Raw genomic sequence first — 19,178 nt, forward strand, 5'->3', positions numbered from 1 at the left:
GTTTTGTTGTGAGTGTGCTGATTATTTTTCATTTGACAGGATGAACATTTTCTCTTCTGCAACTAAAAAGCAATAATAAATTTCATACTTATTTTCAGTCCTAAACTGCTTTTCATTTTGAATGAAGTGGCAAAAATGAAACAAAGAACCTACACTGAACAAACTGTCAGTTTCTAAATGCATTCTTTAATTGAATATAAAGTAGTCTACTTTCTCAACGTGAATGGTATTTAACAGAAGCTCTACAGGGAGGCAGCTCTGCTCAGTATTCATATCAGGCGAACGTGTTGTTCGGATTGTTGCCCAAGGACTCCTTCTGGAGATGCTGGATGGTCATTTTCAGTTAATTAAGTTTGTCTATATGCCGATTGTCTGAGGTCCAGGTTGACTTGGCAGGTTTGCTCAGATCACTTGGCTCCCAGCTATGAGACAATTCACAAACTGAGATAAACAAAATGTCAATTCTGATGCGATGTGGATTTTTCTTGAGGAGAGCAAAACATGGGAGGCTGTGGGACTGTCTGGCTTTTTCAAATGTCACAATATCAAACAAGAAGTCTAGTTAACAAACCACAGGAAGGGTTAGATCTGTTAATGGAGGGTTTGTTTTACCCTCATTAATCAATGATGAAGTCAGATCTTAAATAGGGATGCTGGAGCACACCAGGGGATTTTTATATAAAATACATTCCCATTGTTCACACATCATATCTTTCTTTTTCATCCCCCTTTCCCCTTCTTTTTTAGTCCTGAGACTGGATGGGAAGGAATCCAGTGATCCAGTCAGATAAAACCTCGCTTTTTCTGTAGTGAGAGATAATCTGGCATCTGCCCTGTAACCTGAAGATTATTCTCCTTTCATCACGACCGGAGGAGAGAACCACTGCCAATCCATCTGCTCCTTAATCCAGACCGACTGTGGCCAAACCAACCACAGATAACTGGAATTAGACCGTGCGTACCTTCAGCGTAAAAGCTGGTCTGTTTGGGTCAACTTTGGCAAAACAGGTTCCCATTGTTTTGAGATTTTTTAAAAATTATTTTTAAAATATTTTATTATTTAATGTATTCCTAAATAGGTAACGTAGTTTCTGTTCTAGGTGAAGTGTAAGAAAAGTCAAAGTAGTGTTAAAATAATTAGGATGGACAGTGTAAACCTATCTGTGTGCATATGAGCCTATACCTGTTACAAATATTTTTCTGGCAGCAGGCTCGTGAAGAAAAAGGAATTTCATATATAAAGTAGCACATCTGTTCACGATGCTTTAAAAGTTAGTTGGACGCTCTTGCGCAAATGGATTTTATTTTGAAAATACGTCCTGGACGTTGATTCAATTTCGGTTTGTTTGACACCAACTCCTGCGCTTTCACTCCCTCCAGTTTCTGCCTCCTTGGAGGCGCACAGGCTGGTGGTCACTCTGGCTCACTCCTTTCCCCGCAACCAGTTTTTGTTTATTTAGAAGATGTAACCTCGATTAATTTTGCACAGCAAAACTGGATACGCGTGACTCGCAGTCAACATTTTTCGTTTCTTTTGCGCTACGGAGTGATGCGAAGTGGATGGAACGCACTGGGAATAAAACTTGGGTTGCGCACTGGCGTGGCACGTCAGTTGTGTCCGCGCTTGGATAGATAGAGGCTGTTTCTTTCTGTCATGGTCTCAACATTCGCGGTGAGTTCGTCTGGAGCACTATGGAGGGAAGAAAGAGACTTTTCTGCTGTATTCTCTTCGCGGCGCAGCTTTGCCTGAGCTCGGCACAGGTCCTCAGAATCGGTAAGCGCAACAGCTGTTTACGCACGTGTTGTTGGCGTTTCCTTGCGTGTCTGTGTTGGCTGGACGGAGTCGGAACCGAGAGTGTAGCTGTATGAGCGTGGGCCACATCTTCAGTAACACATAGGAGAACATCTTAGTTGTGTAAATGCATAATATAACCTATTCTGAATCTGTGGGAAGCAACCTACAGTTGAGCTTTAAATTTCGTCTCCCCTTAGTGGGATTTTGTGCCTTTACATCATGTGAGAGTGATTGGGGGATTATTCTTCTTATTAAGTCTGTCAGTGAGGTTCAGTCAGCACAGAGGAAAAGATTACTTCCATCTAATGACAAAATAGACTTTGACAACTTCTGTCATTTAGCTTAAGAGATAAATTTGCCATCTGTCAGCTCTTTCTGAGTCCACACATTCAGAGTTGTGAGGTTTTACCACTATGCAGAAAGCAAAGGTAGTTAAAAGAATTTAATGATTCAAGTTCAGTGTTCCCTCTGAGTCAATAATTAAAACTCTCACCTCCATCAATTCATCATCCTGAACATGGGCTTGCTGGTAATCACAATTATATTAAAATGTCTTGAAAGATGCTGTTGATAAAGGGAAAGTTAAATTAGTTTGAATATTATAATTTGGGCCAAAACCATCCTGTGAACTTTCCCGATATTGTGCCATTAAATGATTTGTTTGGAGCTGTTTAAAAAAATCCCTAAAAGTAATAGATTATTGATTCCTCCCTGTATACTCTTTCGACCCCCACACAATCCTGTCGGGGGCATTTCCATTCAAAATATGCGCCCCGATCATCTTCAATCCCACTGTCATCGGCCCGGTGGAGGTAAGAGGAGTCAGAGAGCTCCACCTAGATTTGATTAGACAGGAGGAGGCTGGTGAGCACTGAGGGCTGTGTTCATTATCTGAGCATCTTACTTTCAGGCTTTCAAAGAGACCAGAGTCGAACAGTAATATGTGGATCTAATTGACTGAATAAATTGAGAAATGGTGTCAGTGCTACCTGCTCTCAACTTGGAAAATGTAGGCAGTAGGCTACAGTAGGTCTACATATGGTTCTCATCCTGGATTGGATGAGCAACACTTTGTACATCTGGGAATATACTTCATATTACTTGCAGTTATATTTCAAAATGTGACGCCTTTTTGCAGTAGAAGACTTGATTTTGTGTTTGTGATTTCAATTTATTTTACTCTTTCCATGTTACATACAGTAATACATGTGATAAGGTGTCATGTGTCACTTACAAAACCATCAGTGTATTTATAAAATGCTCAATTATGTTGTATCTCACCGCTTCACAAGTCAATATGAAGCCATTATGAATCTATAAAAAACTGTTGAATATTGGAAGTGTTTTTTCAAAGCTGTTATATAGCCCTGAAATTACATTTCCTCCTTCTCTATTATTCAGAATCCAGAATCTATGAGTCTATAAATATTGTTCATTTCACATTTTAACTGCCGGACACCAGATGTCTCCTGCTTCACTGAAATATCCACTCTTGTATGTGCTCTGATGTTGGAAGTTTCCTCATGCCGCTTGTGTAAGTTACATATTGGATTCCGACTTGCTTTCGAACCAGAATCCTGCTTGTAGGTTACAATCAATTTCAATTTGACACGAGCACAGAGAAACTTTCGTCCCCTTCTGAAGATGACAGTGAAAACAGCGTTTCTAATGTCAAAACTCCACACAGCGTACATCGGTCTACAAAGTAAAGGTCACACACTTTAAAAAAGGTGAAGAAACAATAAATAACACACATTTTTGAGTGAAGTGGAGGTTTAAAGAGCTTGCTACAAGGACAAGGAGTGGATATACATTAGCCAAAGGAATTATAACTGTTGACTCCAAATATTTTTAAATAAGAATGTTACAATGGAGACTTATTACTCCACCAAGGAGTTATGTCAGCATTGGCGTATGCTTGTCCGTCTGTTTGTCTGTTAGCAACAATACTCAAAAACAGACTAACTTATTTGGATGAAATTTTCAGGGAAGGTCAGAAACGACACAAGGACCAACTGATTAGATTTTGGCAGTGATGCGGCTTATAGTCTGGATATACGGATTTGTTAAAGATTTCTGTATCATTGCGAGATAGCAATATGCCATCACTGTAACCATGACTACAAGTGAACACTACGTCAGCTGCCTGCTGGCGCTCATATGATTATGATCCAACTACAACGACGTCAAACGTTATATTGTTATCCATCATAAACGATACAAGGAACAACTGATCAAATTGTGGGAGTCTTTCAAAAGCCCATCAATTCCCGCCGCCGCTACATATTTAAGCCACGTGAATTGGTATCTGTACATAATGTGCACATGCATAACATACGCCTGTGCTCAGCCCAAAGCTATTCTGTTTGTGGTTGCATCTATATTAAATGGCCACATTCTATGTTGCCGTGATTTCTGCCACAAATATTTAAAAGACTGCGCTCAGAGTACTTTTTTTTGTATAAAAAGTGTTATTTTTCACAGTTGTGCTGCACATCATTTGAATAAGCTAATAAAAATAAATCTTTAGGCACTGATTTTAGATATCAGTATTGGAGGGTGGACAGTTTTGATGAAGATGACACAAAATGTGAACAAAAAATGTATGAAAAAGATATTTTAAAAAAAGCCAAATACTAAATTGTGCCCAGTTAATATTGATATTTTCAATGCTAACCTAAAATCCTGTGTCTGTATGCAAACTGCACATTTTTAGGGATTCTGAATATCGCTCCTATAGTGATCGAGTCAAATTTGACACAAAATTTGACTCGAACACAATAGATGGAGAGAGTTAAAGGTTGTATTTTGTATATTATCCACAAAGTCTTCATGTATACTGACCTATGTAGCATTTATTCATTTTATGCACATGTAGCGGTTTTATGATATGGAGTTTAACCCTGGGTCTCACATTAATATGCAGCACCATTCAATACCAGTACTTCAGCTCGGACACCTTGAACAACACAAATCTGGAAATTCACAATTTAAAAGGATTTACATGCAGAGGAGACGCTATCAAAGTGTGCGTTTGTGTGTCCATGTAGCTGCATGTGTGTATGCAAGAGACAGAGTAATCTGAAAACCGCAAAGTTTGGCTCCAGGTGTTGCTTTCTGTTAAATCGATTTGCTTAAGTTAAGCTGGAGCTGTAATCTAGGTTTATTCAAAAAAAAAAAAAAAAAAGGATATCTGTGTAATTTTATTCATTAGTTCCTTTTTCTCTGAGAAATTAGGTGAGCTATTAGGAAAATGAATGAATCTCTCCTCTGCTAAAATTGCCAGAGTTTTGGAAAGTTAGTTTCACTTTTGTGGAAGATATATACACGGATATACTGTGGAATTGCCTTCTTCGGGAGCGTAATCGTTTATCATGCTGGCAGAAACCCAGCACTTTTGGCTGGCAGAAGGAAGGGGGAGCTGGTGCTTGTCATGGAATTACATGACTGACCTTATTTATTTGTAAGTATTGATCCCACAGTCTCATGAGGCTCTTCTTGTGATGTGCAGACTGAGTTCAGAATGGACCTTTCTTTCCAGTCCTTTCTTTGTTCATAGTGGCACCTGTGTCTGCACCATTTGTGAGCACAAAACAAGCAATTTTGGAACCTGAGAGAGACTCAACCTGAAAGGAAGCTGCTGTTGGTATGAGTGCAAAGTGCTTTTGTTACAAAAACTTGTGTCAAAAATGTCAAAGTACAACCAAGGTTTTCTCTTTTTATGTCATTTTAGGGACTATTCAAAAAGCATCTGGTTCTTGTATAGTAATGTGCTATAAATGTGTCAAACAGTGTCGGCTAAGCATCTTATAATCTCTGCTTGCTGCGTTAGTGTTGCTATTGATTTCCGACCTGAATGCATGATATGTTTAAAATGATTGGAGTTTTAAAACTGCTTCCTTCTTCGCATCGCTACTTATGCGAGTGCACATTGAGAGGCTCTTGATGTAGTACATGATAACTTTCATCAGCTCCTTGTCCTTTTGCTGCCCTTGCAGTCATTTCCAGTTTTTCCTATCTGTCCTTGTCTCCGTCTCAACACCCTTGATTGCATTTTTGCCTTGTTTGGCCACTCCTCCTTTGATTTTTCTACACAGAACAAATTGTTTCCTATGCATTTTCCCAGCTGGAACAACAGTGTGCAGTGAAATGTTTGACACCTGGAACCCTTTTCTGCTCTCCCAGATGCATTTCCTCCAGCTTGTTGCTACATAACCTGTCCAAAATGCTCAGCAATCCCTGTTTTCAGAAATGCACTAATGGCAGTAGTTTCTGTCACTGTGAGGAAAAAACAAAGAACACTCCTGCTTGTACAATTTGGCGATCTCTCAGAGCTTTTAGAAAGATCCACAGTGCTTCTATCTCAGGTACTGAGTGGCAGTTTGATGTGTAACTGTCTTTGGCTGAAAAGTAGTGCTAAATAATGGATGACTCAGTCTGCTTTTTGGGTGATAAACATCCAAAAGTCAAAGTTGAAAGTGTGAAAACCAGTTAAACATGGCGGTATGGTAATTAGTAACTGCCTGTTAATGTACCCTTATCATCAATTAATTATTACACTTTGAATAAGTTATGCTGAAATGTAGCATTTTGTGGAAATGTGGCAGCAAAGGCAATGTGTGACTTTGATGTCCTGCAGCACAGCAAAATTATATCCCCTTTGTGCTTTACAGACAGATTATGCATTAAATCTTGCATAGCTTTACACAAACATCACAGAGGTCATGTTGTCAACAGATCAGAAGTCTCTATGAGAAATGCATAATGTTGTGGGAATTAACCAAACCATAGATAGATAGATAGATAGATAGATAGATAGATAGATAGATAGATAGATAGATAGATAGATAGATAGATAGATGCTAGATCTATGCTATTATACAGCAGAAATATCACATTTTCACCACTTTTAAATAATACAAATCTTACCCAACCATTAATTACCTCTAAAGACATTGGAAAAACTTACATTTTAGATTTCCAGCCATCCTCAATTTGGTCATAATGAGCTGCCTTGTGTATTAAGCAGTCTCAGTGCATCTTGAGTGCGATTGAATTTTATGCAGATAAAATCTACCTGCAAACCCCTGAAACATATTAAATGGCATCCATTTGCAGTGTCTTACATGCCAGATGGATGTGCTTTCCTGGGGCAAATTATTCCTCATTATTTGGGGGCTAAATGAATGCTTTTAGTACCCTGAGGTACATTAATTCATTTGCGAGGAAAAACATCTTGTTAAAAGAAAATACAATTTTTATGACTGCACCAGTAGAGTTCAAGCTGCTCCGAAAGAAAGGATGACAAATGACTAATGTAAAACATAATTATTTGTAATTAAATAGTGAAGTGAAGGATGGATGGTGTGAAGCTCTCTGTGCACACACAGAAACGCGGATATCTTCATCCCTACGGTGGGTTGTTGAAGAGATTGATCAGGTCTGCGTCGCAGGGTGGCACAAAGCTCAGATTGATTCTTTAACTTATTGTTTTCCTCCATCTGGAGGCAGATGAATCTCTTATCCATCCATCATACCGCACCAAAGATATACATTTTCATGGTAAACTTTTTTCATTCACAGCTGATGAAACTTTAATATTAAGGCCCTGATGGTTCTTTGATTACTGTTTTGCTTCACTGGTAGTAAGGATGTTTTGTCTGTGTGTGTGTGCGCTTGAATGTTAATATGTAGTGTGAATGCATGGAAATGTGGTGTAGACAAATTATTATCCCTTTAGCAAGCATAGAATACCAATCGTGGCTTTACAGATACTTCCCTATGAGAAATCAGAGGGAGTGGCATGTATCAGCCATTGATCATGATAGCCGACTTACACAGCCAGGTATTAAGGTTCATTTACATTGTGCACACGATCTGCTAATCTTTACACACTTTACACAGCTTCTCAGGCTACGATAATCTGACCTGCACTTAGGACCGAGTGCATATAAAGTCTTGATACATTTTCTCCCCGGCTTCCCATATTATATGTAAGGAACTATAAAATATCATCGTCCAGCTGCCTTGATGAGCCAATAATTCAGGATCCCTCAAACAACTCCCTGAACTTTTATCACTGCCTGTTTGAGGAATGACCAAATGCAATTTACTTCAAAGAGCTTATTCATACAACTCAAAGAATATGTAAGTAGGCCTTTCACTGAATTTGCTGACTTTCCGTGGTATGCATTGAAACCAACGGCTGGAATGGAACAACAAAATTGCCAAATAAATGATTGTCTAGACAGTTTTATTGCTGCTTGTGTTCCAGCAGTGTTTTAGGGCTCTGGCACATTTGGAAAAGAACGCTCATTGGCTTTTTGGATGAAATTTAGATTTAGACGATTAATGAGACGAGAGGTGGCACAACCGACCATTCTGCCAAACATTTGCATCTTTCAATAATCCAACTCGTCTCCACATGAGGAAATGGATTTAACGCTCCAATGATTTGGCTGTTGTTGTTGTTTTTTTATTCATTATTTATTTTGAAAACAAGGTTTCAAATATTTTAGGGCATTCTCAACTTCATCGTCAACATCATCTTAATTGTCTTTGGTCAAGGACGAACTTCCAGAGCTTTTGTTGCGAGTATCTCCAAACTAGGCTCTAAATTGTATTTATACTGAAAGTAAAAAGTCTGAGGGAAAAGACCACCCCTCACAACCAGTAGTGAAGTCCATTGGAGTGGTATGCATGCATGTATTCATTGAACTGGAGTTATATCCAGTAACTTTTATTTTCTTTGCTGTTTTTTTTCCTTTTTTTTTTGATAAATGATATATATATATATATATATATATATATGCATTTTAACAGTTCAGCTCTTTCCTATTCAACCAAGTAGTTCTGACCCACAGAAAATGTTTACACTGACTTTGTAGGAGTTTGAAGATTTTCTATTGTTGTCATTGAAAGGTGTTTTGATTGTATCAACATGCATATTTTAAAAACACAAACTAAGTGGATGTCCTGAGCAGCCAACAACAATATCAAGCTCAGCTGCTTCCGACAGGCACAGAGTCACAAGGCCCTGTTCTGTCCAATCATTTACTTCTTACTAAGTCCAGCCCACTTGGCATGCTTTATAAATGAGGCAGCGTTCATTCATTCTGCCCAATTCACCGGCCTCTACAGATCAGCAGATCATCTCCTCCTCCGAGAGCCCTCATGCAGGTTAAGAAACTCAGGAGATTTGTTCTTACCTTCTGACTGTGTCTGGACCGACCCATCCATCTTTAAAATAGGATTGTCGCGTTTAAAATCAAAGCGGGCCAGTCTTCCTGAAGGTGACAGTGCCAATCAGACCGGTGTTACTCAGAAAAAAAGTCCCGTTCGTCCTCTTTAGACAATTTTAAAATCCAGCAAGAGCTTCTAGCAGTCAAATCCAACCTCCAAGCATCACGGAATCCCAAATCCAGGTTTTCTCTGTTTGTTACCTGCTGTACAACTTCCGGGTTCAAGTCCGCTGTGGCCTCCCACCTGTGTGATGTCATAGCCGAGCCACCGTGACTCCTGCAGCTCCAACGTCCTCTGCTGCCACATCTGTAGCCACAAATTGGCAAGTAATGATATCAATCTATTTCTCTGAGTCAGGCTAGAAAGGAAAAGTCTTGGTGATGTTTAAGGTAGCTTTTGAAACTCATTTATAAAACTTCTGGCAAAGTAAAGTTGATCATCGACTTGTCACCTCCTCATGACCAAGAGACTCAGAGCACCAGCAGACCACTGACAATTCTTATTTATCTATTCATTTTGAGTGTGCTAGTTAAAGTTTTAAGCAGTCATAAACCTTGTTTTGGTGTCTTTCTAACCTCACAGAAGTGGGCAGCTATTGCATTCGCTGTGTTGGTGGAAAGCAGTACTTTTATAACTTCAGTGGGTCCCTGCTGTCAAACAAACTATTTAGCTGTTGTGTGTTCCAAAGACAAGGGCAGCTGGTTGGTCATCTTGGATAATTCTGACATTAGAGCACTCTTTTTCACACTTTTCAAAATAAGTTTTGGTCACACCTTTCTGAGCACACTGCAGCTACCACAGCCTGCACATTGAGGCATTTAGGGAACGTCGGTAAATTTAGTGTCTATCGATAAATAGATGTTCAGCAAGTGAGGTGGGAGTGCTACCAGTGGAAAAAGTTAGTCTGGAACCCTGCCATGTGCCATCTTTCTTCACCTGTGCAACCACACATCACACCTTGTGTTAATTAGAAAAGCAGGTTCAAGTGGCCGAGTGGTGCAGTGGCTTGCTCTGCCGCCTCACAGCTTGAAGGTCTTTGAGCATTCTGTGTGGAGTTCAGTGTGTGTCTATGAGCAGTTTGCATGCTCTCCCCATGCCTGAGTGAGTTTTACTGAGTGCTTGTGAATGTGAGTGTCACAATGGAAGTAATGGTCTTAACAGGGTCACACCTAGGTTACAGCCTGTCCTCAAACCAAAAACGACCACATAGGTCATCTGTACACGCCCGTATTACGACCGAGTGTTACGTTTTGACTATGCGACCTCTGGCAGTTGAGTAAATATCGACACTCCGGTGTCGCAGGTGAAACGTCACCATGAACAAACTTTTATCTTAACACTATCCCTATCCCTTTCCCTCACCCTAACCCTAACCATAACCCTAAACTCGTGCTGGGAAAGTGAGGGAAAAGCCGTTTCTCGAATTAAATCCCGTAATGCGTTCCTTTTCCCCGTAGGGGTGCTAACATAAATACGCTCTCATGGGTCGTATTCCGGTGCACGTTACATACGACCGATGCGGTCGTATGAATTTGAGGACTTGTTGCTAGGTTAACTAGGCTACTGTGGAAAAAAAAAAAATTTTCTTTCCACCTTAATTTGTCAGAGAGCAAGGCTATTGTGAGGCTCATTTTCATCCTTTGTGCTAAGCCACGCTTTTTCACTACGAACTGTAGCTTCACATAAAAAACTAATTAAATTGCTGATACAGTGTGGTTTATTATGTACTCGTTACAGTTCGGGTTGTTTTACAACATGCAAAACTATGTATTTGAACTTGATGATCTCTGCACATGTAGAAAAAATTTGGCATACATTCATTAAATCAAAGGTAGTTGCTAGAGGTACGGACCCGTACTTTCCATTTGCTAATCAGATACGCGAGATCTGGTCACGTGACTCCCGGTAGACGCTGGAGGTACGGACCCGTAGCATCGGTACTACAGGTACAGACCCTAAACCTGACCCTAACACTAACCCTAACCTTAACCTTTGCTTACCTTTCAACAGTTTGCAGTGGTTAGCAGCTTCTTGAATCGCGACACTCGCGTACGGGTCCGTGTCTGTCTGGCAAATGGAAAGTGCGGTACAGGTCCGTATCTGTAGACACTACCTAAATCAAATTCCAGTGTATCCCTCTCGTGACAGACTATTTTACTGCATCACGCTTCATTCACAGCAAATCCCAACATCTGAACCAGAAGTGGGACAAGAGTGAATGAATCCACAACTGCTGCACTTCTTCAGAGCAAACCAAAATAATCACAACCAGCGACCAGGATTTCCTGCTCTGCTGCTGTCAACATTTCAGAGTTGGTGAAAACTGTGGTATTTTTGAAAGACCATTTTGCTGGTGAAGTTTGTCCACTGCAATAAATCAGAGCCTGGAAAAAGACAGGAACACTTTGCTGGAACTGGACAAATAGTCCAAGAAAGTGAGCAAATTGTTTGAAATTACAGCTTCAGAAAGAAACCTTTTTCTGACCGCTCAGGAAAGTCTCCTGAAAAATGCTAGCTACAGGACTGACAATTACTTGTTCAATTAATTTTTTCTTTTGTCCCTGTCGTGACTGATGTGCCTTGACTCATCTTACAAAAGCCTGTTTTGAACTTCCACAAGGAGCTCAAAAGCCTTTTTATTTCCTGCCCTTTCACACTGTGGGAGCAATTATGCTACTTCCATTTCATCTGGCCTTTGAATCCACACTTCACATCTTCTGCGCCCAGATGACAGGATGTTGATGAGGAGTTTGAGGGCAATTTCAGAAGTCTGTCTGAACAGTATTGTTTCCTGAAAGATTGCTGACAGCTGGTCCATGCAGCGAGTTCTATGTGGCCTTGGGTCCCCACACTGTAAAAGTGAGAGCAGTGGAGGAACAGTTTGCTTCAGAAACTTCTTCCATCTGGGGAAGCAAAGTCTTGAGAATATATATATATATATATATATATATATATATATATATAAAAAACAAGTGATTGTTCATCCTCAAACACTTAATATTCATCTTCATTTGCATTCTTCTGTGAGATTTTTAAATTAATTATCTTCTTGGCATTGAAGTGACAAATATTATCTTTATTGTGGACATAACATATTTATGGCACTGTTTATGACAGAGAGGTTTGGCTGGAATAAAAACAACTATTATCATCCTCATTAAATCAGACTGCACAGAATATTGGGCGTAATTTCAGAATGTGCACACTGTTATGTGCTTTTGTACAACAAATATCCAATGTGTGCATGTTGCAGACCTCATGCCCATGCACAGCTTCTGTTATGTAAATTAAATCTGTTTTATCTGCTCTAATATCTTCTGCCTGTTTCCAGTTGCATAATATGACACCACCACTATCAAAAGATGGCATTATAAAAGGCATTATAGCTTGTATTACATGATTTCTTAGTGGCGGGTAAGCCTTTTCTCTAATAACTTTAGGCTTTCCAGGTTGTGAAAAATACTTTTAAATAGTTTTACCATCTATTAATTATAATTATTAGATGTTATTAACTGTTACCGATGCAGATCTGATGAATAAAGCCCTTAATTATAGCTTATTAACAAATGAGCATGCAGTAGCTTGAAAATGTGAGAATGTATTACTGAGAATATAATTATTCACATTAAATAAAAAGGATATTTCAACAAATGGGGTTTTCTAACAGTAACCCAGAATTTGTGTCGTACTGATGGCTTTTAGCTGATCTATACAGCATTATGAAGTTATCTCAGAAGCATTAATGAAGCTATTAGTGAGAACAAGCCCTTCACAAAGGGTACTTTTTATGAATTGGTGGCTATGATGTTAAATGAATAACATCCATAACACCTCATTGATTCCATTACGTTTGCTGCTCTGTTGGTAATTTCATGTATTTGATGAAGTGAAATTAAACAGTACAAGTTTCTTGGTGCAGTGTGGTTTGCATATGCGTCAGGATGATTTTAGTTAGTGCCATTTTTGAACTTTTGAAGCTTTCTGCTGATGGCCTTTGCATTTCTCCCCCATCTCCATGCTCAGGTGGCATCTTTGAGACCCGAGAGAGCGAGTTGGTGAGCATGGACGAGCTCGCTTTCAAATTTGCTGTGAATAACATAAACCGCAACAAGACCCTGATGCCCAACACCACTCTGACCTACGACATTCAGAGGATCAACCTCTTTGATGGATTCGAGGCTTCCAGGAGAGGTAGGAAATGATTGTAAGGTGGCTGTGTTTGTGCTATTATCGCAAGTGATGACATAATAATGCTCTAGCTGCAGCACTAATATGTCCATGTTAGGGTTTTTGGGTCCAGTAAGCATGACCGGTATACAGTCAGTCTGTGTTAAGTTCTTCAGTATTTCATGCATTTCTATTAAATTTCTGACCATTTGATTTTGTTTTAGTTTGAGGATTATTTTGTGATCTTTCTTTTCTTGTTAATGACAAATCAATTGATGCTATTGATGCCCCTTTCCCAATCATGGCCCAAGAATTGACCAGCCACTTTTCTAACGCTGAAAGCAACCATAGATCAAGCATAAATAAATTGTCACCATTTATCATACCGTAGTTTAACTTCACATGCCTTTTCTATAACAGCATACAGATCACAGAGTTAATCATTTGTTTTTGGTTAAATTAACCAATGATTTCCATTTGAAACTCTGTATTTACTGTTGTTTTGAGACTGTTCTAACCATCCCAATAAAAACAATCATATCATGCTTTTCTATCCAGTTACTCATCTTTGTTTTTAATCAGAAGCGGAAATGCAAAATGTTGCTTTCAGTTCCCCAAAGCAATGGAATTTGATTAAGAAACAATTTCACATCTACTGTCCTTCAACCATCTGTCTCTGTGCTCTTCATTTTCTCCAGTGTGTGACCAGCTCGCTCTCGGGGTGGTCGCAGTGTTCGGCCCTTCTCACAGCTCCTCGGTCAGTGCTGTTCAGTCCATCTGCAATGCTCTGGAAGTCCCTCACATACAGACACGCTGGAAACATCCGTCAGTGGACAACAAAGACACCTTCTTCATCAATCTGTACCCTGAGTACACCGCCATCGCCAGGGCCATCCTGGACGTAGTCACATTCTTCAAATGGAGGAAGCTGACGGTGGTGTATGAGGACAGCACAGGTAGAGCCCATTGATTGCATTAATCTGGCTGCCATTGTAACCTTTAAAGCTCATTCACAAATACTTAAAGGTGGAGTAAGCCATTTCTGAGGAGGTTTGTTGATATTTGAGAATGATTGATAACAGCCAAACAAACACACCCCTCCTTTTAGTGCTCCTTCAGAAGAGCCCCGTATTAATGGATGCGCACTGGCATAGCAACAAGGCGAGCAAAAAAGGATTGTTCCAGCCTCATGGGGATGAACAGGATGTCTCTTTCTCATCGCTGAGACAAAAACAAGCATTCTATTAACAAAAGCCATGAAACCAATCAGGATCTGAATCAGAAATACTTTATTGATCCCAGAGGGGAAATTGCTTATTTAGCTGTTGCTAACATTCAAAATCAGAAATATAAACAATACCAAATGTATAGAGAAAAAATGTACAAATGCGAAATGAAAATATAAACATAAATAGAAAAATATGACCTCAAATGTAAACATGAGTAGAAAAATATGTCTCAAAAATATAAACATAAGTAGAAACAGTATAAGCATAAATGTAAAATGTGATTTTCCTAAGAAAACAAAGGGCATTGTAGGGGGTAATAAATAGTGTGTTCTTGCACAGAAATACAGTTTTGTACCAAGTTATTGTACATCATTAGATATTAACTTAAACTGAGAGATGAGTTAACTCTGCATTTAAACATGATGAGTCCAGTCTATTGACTCAGAGAGTTTGACCCTCTGAGTGTGGGGTTATACAGTTAATAATAATATAATAATAATAACTTTATTTGTATAGCACCTTTCAGGAGAACATTCACAAAGTGCTTTGACAGATAGAACATAGTGATAAAAGAGAACTTTACTGGAAGCGCTTGTAATCAGAGCAGACAACCAGTGGACCAAGATAAGATATTCACTGAATGTGACTAAAACTGCATTGGATCAGAATGGCTTACTCCACCTTTAATTACTTACACACCTAATACATAGAAATGGACACAATAGAAGCAAGAATTGCTTGATTAGTCCCTCCTTCATGAGGATATAAAACAAATATGCACAAGGAAAGTAGTGTTACATTATAGTAGGATAGTTTTGGATTACAAAAATATTTCACCAAATATATTGGTATTGGTACAATTTATTTTATCCTTCACAAAATAGTTGACACAGGAAACTTTTCAGGAAGTTCAGGTGCAACAGAACAATTCAGTTCTAAAATATGTCACAGATTGTGTCATATTGTCTTTAAGAGAAAGAAAAAGCATTGTAAACCTTACCATTACATTACAATCACTAAAATAACACGTAATATTATGCTTCATATCCGTGTTATAATAGTGTATCATCCATCTTTCCAACTGAATAAGTTTAACATTTAAAAAAAACACTACTTTTTCCTCAATATCTTTTTGTTTTTCACTGCATTGCTGGTTATCAGCCTTCAAACTGCATGGCATTTGAAATGAAGAAGTGAGAGGGAGGAGAGGTCAAAAGTGCTGCCTTTTGTTTTCTGGACTATATTTTCATATGTCATGGTTGTAATTACAAAATACAGTTCTGTCTACCCGAGTCGCCTCCTTTGTGCTGGCCAGTGAACCCAATCTGTGACCGGGCATCAGTGGCTCATATCAAACAGCTGCCAATATTCATGTCCTCTGACTTCACACTGGGAAGAGCCAAACCAAAACACTGATGGCATCAAATCCTGTGGTTCCCCATATCGAGTTCCTGCCCATGACCCAGAGAATGTGAAATTCTGTTGTTAAAATGTCACAGATTATAGATTTTTTTTTACCGGTTATTTTCTGTCAGAAATGTACTTTCCTAAAATGTCACAAACACATTCGCACAATTACGTAACGTTGTGCACGCACATGCACAGGATACAGGAACGTGTTTGTGACAGAAGAATGACTCTTGTTTGAAAACAAAGACAAATCTTGTTCTGTATCTGACCTTGACCTCTGGCCTTTGCTTGGGGGAGGAGGAAATTAAAACATTTGTAGAACGGAAAATATGGTTTAATTTGCTTTTTTTTTTTTTTTAGGTCTGATGCGGATGCAGGAGCTGATCAAGGCTCCAGCAAAGTTCAACTTGAAGATCAAGATCCGCCAGCTCACCCCGGGTAACCAGGACGCTCGACCGCTGCTTAAGGAACTGAAAAAAGACAGAGAGTTCTTTATTATCTTTGACTGCTCCTATCGCATGGCTGCAGAGCTCCTGAAGCAGGTCTGTACTGGGATTCATCGAAGTTTCTGTGCAACAGTTTGCTCTTTTGTTCGAGAGATTTCACAGAACGTTTATGCATCCTGTGGGGGTAGAGCATTTGTTGAGACTTCTCCAAACAATGTCTTTTTATGTTGTGGAAAATAAATACTAGTTCATTTGTTTGCTAAGGATTCTATCATGTTTGAAAGTACGGCCATTAAAAGATATAATAAAGAGTTGAGTTTTTCTACCAGAAAGCATAAAACTTTCCTTATTATTCTAAATGACCTGCAACTTATTGTCTATCATGTTTTTTGTTTGTTTGTTTGTTTTTTGCAATTTGGACAAAGCCTATTTAGCTATGATGCTGTTGTACATTGATTCCAAAAATGGCTGATGAACTGAACAGATGAGAAAGTCTTGCACCATTAAAGAAGAAGAAAAATAATCTACAATATCCATTTCTGTTGTACCTGATACTTCACACTAAATTGATATTATTACCTAAATGATATTAAAGATACTGTACATGACCATTTTTTTCAACCTATAATTTGCCTTTATTCATATCTGAAGTAATCTTATTTGTTTATGACACCCTCAGTATAGAATATCATAGTAGAACTGTTTGACATATTAGATACACCAGACACGCTGTATTTTATCATATGAAACAAGCTGTAGCACTGAATAATTTGTCATATTTAAGATGAGTAATATGGCCTGGCATTTTAGTGTATTACTGTATTTCTTCTTTTGATGTTGCAGCTTTCATCGATGGGGATGATGACCGAGTACTACCATTTTTTCTTCACGACTTTGGTGAGTTTGAAAAATGCGCAGCTGAAATTGCAACGTAAAACTGGCTTTGTAAATTTACTGTGTATGTTAAATCATTTTTTTTATGAGAAAGTTGCACAATGAACTCCGGCTTAAACATCCAGGCTGCACATACTCACACACAAACACATTCTTCTCTCCGTCCTGCTGCTCATCTCCGTCTCGTCTCTCCTCTTGCAGGATTTGTTTGCGCTGGATTTGGAGCCGTACCGCTACAGCGGGGTCAACATGACGGGCTTCAGGTTGTTGAACATTGATGACCCGTGGGTGACCTCTACGATGGACAAATGGGCCATGGAGAGACTGCAAGGTCCCAAACAAGAGATGGGCCTGATGGACGGAGTCATGACTGTAAGCAGACAGACATCAGAGAGGCAGCGATGGCTATTTGTATGCTGCTTCCATCCAAGTGTAAACCACAAACATCTGGCAACCTGTAAATCTCTGGTGAACTTATATTGCAGCATAGTAAAAATGTAAATCCTTGGTTATTTTTATTCAGCTGTCATATCTGCATGATATGTTGTTTACTTGTTTGAGGGCAACATTTTCTTGGATTAACCATCATAGTTTCAACTTATTGCATTTCCATCTACAAAACATGCTCCCTCAGTTTCATAACTCAGCTGTTTACAGCCAATGTTTATTTGCTTTTGAGTGTAGCGTTCGGAAAAAAAAAAAAACCTCTTCTCGCTGCCTCTTCTGCAGACAGACGCAGCCTTGATGTATGACGCAGTGTTTATGGTCGCTGTTGCGTCTCAGCGAGCCACTCAGATGACCGTCAGCTCCCTGCAGTGCCATCGTCACAAACCGTGGCGTTTTGGACCGCGCTTCATGAACCTTTTCAAAGAGGTCAGTGTCATAAGTTGTTGTATTATATAGTTGTATATAAAAAACCTTGCAAAATGCCCAGCACGACCTGAGAAGCTCCTGTTGCGTTCAGCTTGACCACCATACATTCTTGATGATGCGTTTTGAAGGGAGCCTTTTTGAGCGCGAGATCCCTAAAATCTGTAATGCCTCTTTCGCAGACATGAAATTCACCAAAGCTGGATGTCAGATCATTTCATGTGATACGATCTTTTATGGGTCCCTACTGACGGGCCAGGCTCTGCCTCTGAAAGTGCACAACATGAAAATACATGGTATTTATGTACTTATAAGTTGAAAGGATGTGGCCCAGCCTGACTGTCAGACCAGATGCCTACAGACAGAAATGAGGCCTTTGATGCATGAGTGTTTTGATCTCTTAAGTCTTAAATCCAGCAGAGGACTGTTGCCTGCCATGGAGAAGGAACATTATCATTCAGTCCCCTCACTCATATTTTCATCTTCATGCCCCAACCCAACCCCCATCTTCTTGCCTTTTTCGGTTTCTTTGCATCTTAGTGTCTCTCTCCTCCTCAGCTTTTGGCTTTGTTTGCCGGTGCTCTTCCTTTGAAGCATCTGTCCTCCTGCGCTATTCATCACTCGATAATAGCCTTTTTGATTGCAAGAACCTGTAATATGTCTCACACAACACTCAATTAAAAATCATTTCTTACAACAGAGCGCAGACTATGAGGACACATCTTTCATTTCGGTGGCTGAAATTAAATCCCGGCCACTGTAACCTGCGTGTTCTCTCTCTCGCTCTCCCTCTGGCTATATTCATTGTGTTCCTGTGGACAAAACTAACTGATTTCTATTTTACATGTGCGGACACGCTTTTGTTATTCAGTGTGTACCATTTCCTGACACAGAAAGAAGGCAATATCCTGGATTTTAAATGTTAACATTGCGTGTAAATGCTCATTCCTACAACCGCAAAAAAGTTATTTCTCAAATTCAACTCATGAGTTAATAATGACTGCAGAAGATTTCTCTTCACTGAGATTATTATGCATGAAGAATTCCCAGTCATCAGGAACTTTTCTTACTTCTTGCTCTTCGTAGCGAGACAAAGATGTTATATTTTTTTTCCATTTTCACAGG

General features: G+C 39.3%; 1 protein-coding gene across 3 annotated transcripts in view; it reads left to right on the forward strand.

Annotated features, from left to right (window-relative positions):
• Positions 1–1,346: 1,346 nt before the first annotated feature.
• grik1a (glutamate receptor, ionotropic, kainate 1a) overlaps positions 1,347–19,178 on the forward strand; it is a 36,852-nt gene continuing 19,020 nt past the window's right edge. For 2 of the 3 annotated variants that reach the window (XM_022209658.2, XM_022209649.2), the window contains exons 1-7: positions 1,347–1,774; positions 13,061–13,228; positions 13,903–14,160; positions 16,204–16,385; positions 17,133–17,186; positions 17,385–17,555; positions 17,913–18,056. In XM_022209658.2, coding sequence (XP_022065350.1) covers positions 1,693–1,774; positions 13,061–13,228; positions 13,903–14,160; positions 16,204–16,385; positions 17,133–17,186; positions 17,385–17,555; positions 17,913–18,056 — 1,059 coding nt within the window. In that variant the 5' untranslated portion in view covers positions 1,347–1,692. The remainder of the gene's footprint in view (positions 1,775–13,060; positions 13,229–13,902; positions 14,161–16,203; positions 16,386–17,132; positions 17,187–17,384; positions 17,556–17,912; positions 18,057–19,178) is intronic. The other variant, XM_022209639.2, reaches the window with a different exon arrangement.

The sequence above is a fragment of the Acanthochromis polyacanthus genome, chromosome 17 (genome assembly GCF_021347895.1).
Source record: "Acanthochromis polyacanthus isolate Apoly-LR-REF ecotype Palm Island chromosome 17, KAUST_Apoly_ChrSc, whole genome shotgun sequence".
Lineage (NCBI taxonomy): Eukaryota > Metazoa > Chordata > Actinopteri > Pomacentridae > Acanthochromis > Acanthochromis polyacanthus.